The sequence below is a fragment of the Rattus norvegicus genome, chromosome 1 (genome assembly GCF_021556685.1).
Source record: "Rattus norvegicus strain SHRSP/BbbUtx chromosome 1, alternate assembly SHRSP_T2T, whole genome shotgun sequence".
Lineage (NCBI taxonomy): Eukaryota > Metazoa > Chordata > Mammalia > Rodentia > Muridae > Rattus > Rattus norvegicus.
In genome coordinates, this window is record NC_141534.1 from 245,194,667 (window position 1) to 245,202,500 (window position 7,834).

Sequence of the window (7,834 nt, forward strand, 5' to 3'; positions counted from 1 at the left end):
TGCACTCCTTAATTCCTAGCACTTAGGAGGCAGAGGCAGGCTGCTCTTTGAGTTCCAGGACAGCCTCACTTATGTAATGTGTTCCAAACTAGCCAGAGCTAAATAATGGGGCCTTATCTCAGAAAACAAAATGAAAGTATTGGTTTCATTTTGCCATTTTTGTGTATATATGTCACTATATGTTGTTTTCTCGTCCCCTACTTTATTCACGCCCCATGCTTTCCTTTTCTCGTCTCCTTCCTCCTCTCAGTAGTCTTTCTGCTTGCATGTATATATCATAGATATATGATACATATCTTCATAGTTACATATATTCTAGCCCCGCTTTTGCTTTCTCTTCCCTTCATTTCTCTTCTTCACTCTCACAGTTCTTTTCCTACTTTAGGGAACTCTCTTTCTGGATTTAAATCTAGATCTGCATAGGAGAGGAAACACATACACTTAATTTCTACCTTTGGCTTATTTTCCTGAACACTGATGTCCTTCTTTTGCTGGACAAGCACTTTACAATTATACCACCTCCCAGCTGTTTTCTATCATTTTCTTGTCTTAACTCTCCCTCTCAGCCTGGTTACACAGAGACAGCTTCTAGATAGCCATCTTATCTGGATGTGTTGCTGTGAAATTATTAAAAAAAGAAATGCTTTCTTTTAGCCTACACTAGATCTGGCACCTCAGTGCCCCAAGGTATCTGTTAGATATCTTCATCTCAGTCAGCAAAACCTCTCACCCGCTTTGCTCCATCCTGTATCACACTGCCCGTGACTTCTCTCTGAGCCTGGCAGCAATCTTACCCATCTAGTTCCCAAGGCAGGTTGCCACCATGCCAGAATCTGTGGTGGCTTAGTGTCTCCAGCTGCCACATCTCTTAAACTTAAATCACCACATGAAAGAACACACAACAAATAACCTCTGATCCAATTGATAAGATATAATTGCCCACCTAAACATACAAAGCCCTGCACACATCCATCCCTAAAGAATATTCATAACAATCCGTAAATGTGCAGAGAGGAATCTTAATTAACTATCAGCCTCCATGTTTTCTCTGTGGCTTCCTCTGCCTCCTTTCCAGTCTCCTCCTCTCTCTAAAACTCCTCCTGCCCATCCTTCCTTCTTGTCCAAAGACAGACCTTGTTCTGTCTTGTACCTGCTTACACCTGCGTGATGACATCATCCTACATGGATGCTCTCAGTTTTTTAAAACATGTCCCATATATATTGCTGATGGTATTTTATTCAAATATATGTATAAACTTTTTTATACATATAATAGAGAGTAAAATGATGTTAAAAAATAAGATATGCTTTTGAGAATTAAGCACGGCATAAATGAGAAACTACTTTTATTTTGTGTAATTAAGGATGATAGGAAACTATGTTAGGGCTAGATCTGAATAAAATTTTTGGGTATTGAATCAGAGTATGTTGACAATACAGTAAAGACTAAAATGATAGAAACCTGAATAATTCCTTTACTTCTTGCACTTTTCCTTTTTTCTGTTGCTTATTAAATAGTGTAAAAGGAGCTTTTTTAATCCAAAACAGTTGCCTTTGTCCTATTCTTTTATAGGCACAGAAGAAAACATTGGCATTCTGCCTAGAACACTGAATGTATTGTTTGATAGTCTTCAGGAAAGACTCTATACAAAGATGAGCTTCAAACCACATAGATGTAGAGAATACCTACAGTTGTCATCTGATCAAGAGAAAGAGGAAAGTGCTAACAAAAATACATTGCTGCGACAAATTAAAGAGGTACACCAGTATTTTAGTACATAAAATATAAAACTCATGAAATGTTTTTAACCTTTCAGGATAATTTTAGCTTGTATTATAATCTAGTTTTGTTCATGCTAGTTTTTGTTTTTGAAAAATATGTAAGGCAGCAAATAGCAATACTAAGCAATACTAGTAAATGATACTGGTCTTTTGTTATAAATTAGTATTATAATCTGAAAATATGAAATGCTATGAAAAAGTATGAAGTAATTTGAAAATAATACAAAGAAAAGAATTTAAAGAAAAGGCTAAGAAGTGAAAAGCGATTTTATAACAGGCTCCCTACTTAGCTTAGCTGACCTCAATTTGCAATGTTCCTGCCTCCGTGTCCTGGGCGCTACACTAACTGGGTGCACCACACACCTGCCTGACAAAAGAGCTTTGTCTCTGAATGATACACACATATGTAGAACCTTCAGATTTTACTTTTCTGATACTGGTTATTTGAACTATATTCTTGCTTCCCCTATTTTACATACAGAATACAGTTTTCTTTTATATAGAAGTGAAATACTATTCTTTTAAACATAACCTAGTTTCTCATTTAACCTGACTTAAATCTCTTAGTACTCTGTCATTGTGTCTATTAACAGTTAAGTTTGTGTGGTCAACTTATTTCCTCTAAAAAAATTAGGTTAAAAACTAATTTCATATTGGTGAACTTACTATAGTCAGTGCTTCAGTGAGTAGATGTTCCATTTCAAATATATTTCCTGTTACTTTCTCTAAACTGAGTTCAAGAGTGAGCAGTTTCTCTTCCTTTTATGGACACAATCTCACTATACAGCCTTGCTTGCCCTAGACTCAGTCTGCCTGTCTAACTCCCTGGTGTTGGGATTACTTGGCCCTGAGACTGATTTACTAGTCTGTAGGTAGACGCCTAAACGATGGTCTCAGTTCAGCTTTTGTTTTTGTTTCTTTATGAACGAGGTAATTGCGTACCTTAGAATTTTTCCTGTGAAATTTCAGGTGTTTGTTGCCATTTGATTTATTCGTTTTATTTTTAAAGAACTCATTTGTTAAAATAAGTCATAAGGGCTGGAGATTTTGTGTGGTGGTAGAAGGCTAGCCTAGCATGTATGAGACACTCAGGCCAATCAAGCAAAACACACAAAAGATTTAAATGCATTAGTAATGGCTTATAACTTTTCTAGACTGTCATTGGCTTCTCTTTTGTATATTTTGCTTTTTATTAAATATGTATACAACACAGTATCTGGTTCTGTCAAGGTTGTAGGAAAACTTAGATAAGTCTCTTTTCTCAACTGTTTGGGCCATGGGGATCTATCTCACTTAGGGCTTCAGACTTGGCAACAAGTACCTATATCCTCTTAACCATTTCACTGATTCGGGATCCAGGAAGTTATCAATATTTTCAGCTAGGGAGGGCCTTTTTGTTGGTGGGGACTTAGTACAGAGTCCCAAGGTGATCTAGTGCTCACATGGCAGGTACAGAGCCAAACAGATTTTTATAGCTCACTGATTCTGAGATAAACCATTAATCCACTGATTAATAATGGATTAATCCACGAGGCCAGAGCCCTTGTGATTTAATCACTTTTTTTCCCCCCTCAAAATTGAAACCGGGCTCTCACTGCAGCTCTGGCTTGGAACTTGCTATGTAGACCAGGCTTGCTTTGAACTCACAAAGACGTGCTTCTAACTGCCAGTGTTGAAATTAAGGAGGGAACCACTGTGCCTAGTCTATCACCTCTTAATTCACAATGGGGATTACTTTTTGATATAAACCTTAGTGGGAATATTCAAAGCATAATACAGACTGATAAATAGAAAGATGAATACATAGTATGCTATGGAGGGGACTGTTTTATGGAAGATCATACTTTGTTTCAAAGAATCTTCAAATGAGTTTATCTTCTGTCTTTCTAGATTTTAAGTTTTCAGATATTTTCACTGTTAAAGATTAAAAGCTATTAATTTGATTTAATTAGAACTTTCAAAATAGTAATGATTTTCCTCTTTAAGACTTTAGGAGTAATCATCAGTTTGGTCTGGTAACATGTGCCTGTAGTTATAAGTTATTCCAGATCCTGAGGCAGGTGGATTTCTTGAGTCCAGGTATTTAGTGGCAGCCTGGAGAACACAGTGAGATCCTCCTTTACCTCTATACTTTTAAAGACTTCTATTTTATTTTATGTATGAGGATATGTATGTATGTATGTATGTATGTATGTATGTATGTATGTATGTATGTATAACATGTACGTGCCTGGTGCCTACAGAGGCTAGAAGGCAGCTTTGGATCTCTTAGAAGTGGAATTAGAGGTAGTTATGAGCCATAATAGTGCTGGGAACCAAATCTGGGTCCTCTGCAACAGAAGCCAATGCCTTTAACAAGTGAGCTGTCTGTTCAGTTTTGACTCCATCCTAGATCCTATTTCATACTTACAGCTGGTCAAAGAACAGAGAGGAAGTGTCAGTGTAATGCTTAGCTACAATACAAACCTCTATTACACCTTCCTCTCCAAAGAGCAGGACCGATTTTGAAAGAGAGAACAGAAAAATGATAAGCACCAAAGTTTGGAGAGGACCAGAAGTAATATCTTCTGGATATGACAGGACCTCTGTACTCACCAGTTCACATCAGTGTGGACAGGACCTCTGTACTCACCAGTTCACATCAGTGTGGACAGGACCTCTGTACTCACCAGTTCACATCAGTGTGGACAGGACCTCTGTACTCACCAGTTCACATCAGTGTAGACAGGATCTCTGTACTCACCAGTTCACATCAGTGTGGACAGGACCTCTGTACTCACCAGTTCACATCATGGTGGACAGGACCTCTGTACTCATCGGTTCACATCATGGTGGACAGGACCTCTGTACTCATCGGTTCACATCAGAATGGATACCTGAATAAGATTAAGCTAGTCAAGACATTAGCACAATTGGGAAAGGGGGTTCATGAGCCCCCACCAGAGGAGTTGTGGACAATTAATGTCTCTTTTGGGGAAGGAAAACCAGTATTCTTTAAGAGTGGGTTCCATAAACAGTCAATCATGCTTAAGTGGATAGCCCCACACCCAAAGGTATATGTATAGCACAAATTGGAATCGAAAGAAATAAAAATAAGTTTAAGGGGTAGGGATGTGGCTCTTTGTTAGTATTTGTTTACTATTCACATAGCTCTATGTTCATGCCCTAGCACTGCATAAAACTAGGCGTGGTTCATATACCTGTAGTCTTGGCAACTAAGAGGTAGAGGCAGGCAGATCAGAATTTTAAGGGCATCCTGTGGTATATAATATTAGCAACTTTGAAGCCATCCCGGGGTTCATAAAAACCTGCCTCAAAAAACCAGACCAAACCAAACCAAGTCATTGTATATCAACTATATTAGACATCTATCAAGCTTTTATATGTAATTTTTAATTATAGATAAGAGCATATTACAATATAAATTAAATGTAGGGAAAATAATTAAATGGGCATATTTATATATTTGCAGTTATTTCTGGTTGGCAGATATAAAACAAGGTATTCTTACTTGATACTTTGCCAAATTTCTTATTATTGTTTAGGTAAAAAGGTATAAGTAGAAATCAATGAATTAAGTATTTGAAAGGTTATGAGTTTGTAGCTTAATTGGATTGGAGATTAAACTCTTAGTTATTTAGCTTTTAACAAAAAGTGTTTTTAAACTTTGCTCTTTCTTTTTAGGTTACCATACATAATGACAGTTATGACATTCTTTGTGGTAAGGATTTTTTTCTCACTTACGTTCATTTGCTTGTCTTGAAATTTCAGAATCACTTACAGTGTTGATTTTTTTGATCATGTAGTACCTACAAAATGTTTCAAAGCTGTATGAACTGTGAGTAGCTGTAAGGTTTCATTTACACTTAGTATCATGTATTTTCTCTGACTCTGACTTTAATATTGAGAATTAGAATTAGAGAATTATTCTTATTTTTTTTGGTAAGTTGCATTAATTTGTATTTGATTCTTTCTTCAAAAGTATGATTAAAAGAAACTAAGCTTTGATTGCCACAGACATTTGTTTGATCCCTAAAATGTTTCAATGGAGATAGATGGTAAAGAGATTAAAGATTTTAGGAGTCGTGATCTATATATTTCTGTTTCATACTTAGCCAAGGTCTTAATTTTATGCCTTTTATTGTTATAGGACGCTTAACAAACTCTTTGACTATACCAGAATTTGAAGAAACCATGAACAATTGTGAACAATCTAGTCTCAATGTGGATAATATAAAATATTCAGTGTGGGTTTCTTTCTTTGAGATTTACAATGAAAGTATTTATGATTTGTTTGTTCCTGTGTCCTCTAAGTTGCAAAAGAGAAAAATGCTACGCCTTTCCCAAGATGTAAAGGGCTATTCTTTTATAAAAGGTATGTTAACGACCATTTTAATTTTAGTGTTCCAAAGTTGCCTGTTAGGTTTTGTGATAGTTATGGGGAATAAAAAGGGAAAAATTTTTAATTAATTTTTTATCCATTATTAACCGAAAGAAAATGAGTTTATGCTTTGGAAGTATATTTTGTTATGTTTATTATAATTGAATAAAAGAGGGTCTAGCCTGATTGATTTGCCTGAATGTAAATTATATTCTTGGAGATAGAATGTTTACACTATTTACCTTGTATTTGTATTTTACTTTGTATTTGGAACTGTTCAACGTTGCTAGTCCTTCATGTGTGCTTGCGGAACTTAAGTACTAAGTATCTTTATAGCCCAGGTTTCCATGTCCTGTGGAATAAGGAACAGCTTCAGTTGGTGCTCTAGGATGTGTGACCAGAAGGAAGACTATGTGCTACTAGGAGAATACTTTGTGACGATTATACTGGAACACAATGTTACATTTTCTAAACTAATGCGTATCTTATTTATTTGTCAAGATCTGCAGTGGATCCAGGTATCTGATTCTAAAGAAGCATATAGACTCTTAAAACTAGGAGTGAAGCATCAGAGTGTTGCCTTCACAAAACTGAACAATGCTTCTAGCAGAAGGTAAGTCTTGAACCCTTGTGTATACTCCTGAGACGGCACAGTCGTCTGTGCAAATGTAAGAGCTAATTTTAGGTGGATGTGACCAGTAGGGTCTCTGAAATGTACTGTGAATTTGTAGGCATGAAAACTACCTGTAGATAAAAGTACCAGTTGACTTGTGTGGGGATATTAATTAGGTTTTCTAAAATGCAGGATGTTTCTGTAAATGTCAGTGCCCTGGATCATTTTCCCAGTTGCTTATCATGGTGGCGTTTTCTTTATGCCTTATCCTAACATGTACTGTTTGGAAATGATTCAGGCCGTACTCTCAGGGGGTTAAGGAAGAATGTTTGATGAGTGGGGTTTGGAGGTAGGAGACACAGTAAACTTTATCAGTGAAATGCATAAATTCTTTCTCTTAAGGAAATGCCCTGTCTCTACATTGATATGGACATGGTGTGATAATGTCATGTACAGTAGTGTGTATGGGGCAGATTTATGCTTTGCTTTAGGTATTTTTTCAAAGAATGTAGCTATCTATATATGCCAGCGACTTCACTAATAGTATGGCCTCTGCCAGGACAGTCCTGTTTGTTCCTGGAGTGCTGGAGGCGGAGTCCAGGTCTCACACGCACTAGGCACGCATTCTTCACCTACATCCATCTCCAGCCATCGGTTTACTTTTTATTTTGAAACAGGGTCCCTCCCATTCAGTAGCCCAGGCTGCCTTGAACTTTAGATCTGTTTGATTTATCCCCAGGAGTAGCTGCGTATTGAATCTTATTACACATGATTTTATTAATAATTTATAGAAATTGGAGTGTCAAGAGGGGAAGGTTTGGGGGATTTGGGCGAGTGCTGACTTGATGCGAGCTGGTTGGTGGGTGTAGCTGGGAGTGGTGTGTGGGGTTGACGTGTCTGGCAGGGAGGTGCAGCAGCGTATCTGTGGCGGATGACAGGGAAACTGGTGTGAAGAGGTGCAGTTTAGAGCTTGTCTCTGGCAGAGTGGGATGCTAATACTTGGTCTCTGTGTCCTCTCTCTTTAGTCACAGCATATTCACTATTAGAATATTACAGAT

General features: G+C 37.2%; 1 protein-coding gene across 8 annotated transcripts in view; it reads left to right on the top strand.

Moving 5' to 3' along the window:
- The window catches only part of Kif20b (kinesin family member 20B), a 55,372-nt gene that overhangs the window by 6,810 nt on the left and 40,728 nt on the right, over window positions 1–7,834 (top strand). For 7 of the 8 annotated variants that reach the window (NM_001107609.2, XM_087565192.1, XM_087565214.1 and 4 more), the window contains 5 exon segments: window positions 1,574–1,758; window positions 5,467–5,503; window positions 5,933–6,157; window positions 6,665–6,776; window positions 7,802–7,834. The exon segment at window positions 7,802–7,834 is cut by the window's right edge and continues 39 nt beyond it. In NM_001107609.2, the coding sequence (NP_001101079.2) occupies window positions 1,574–1,758; window positions 5,467–5,503; window positions 5,933–6,157; window positions 6,665–6,776; window positions 7,802–7,834 (592 nt within the window). 8 annotated transcript variants of the gene reach the window in all.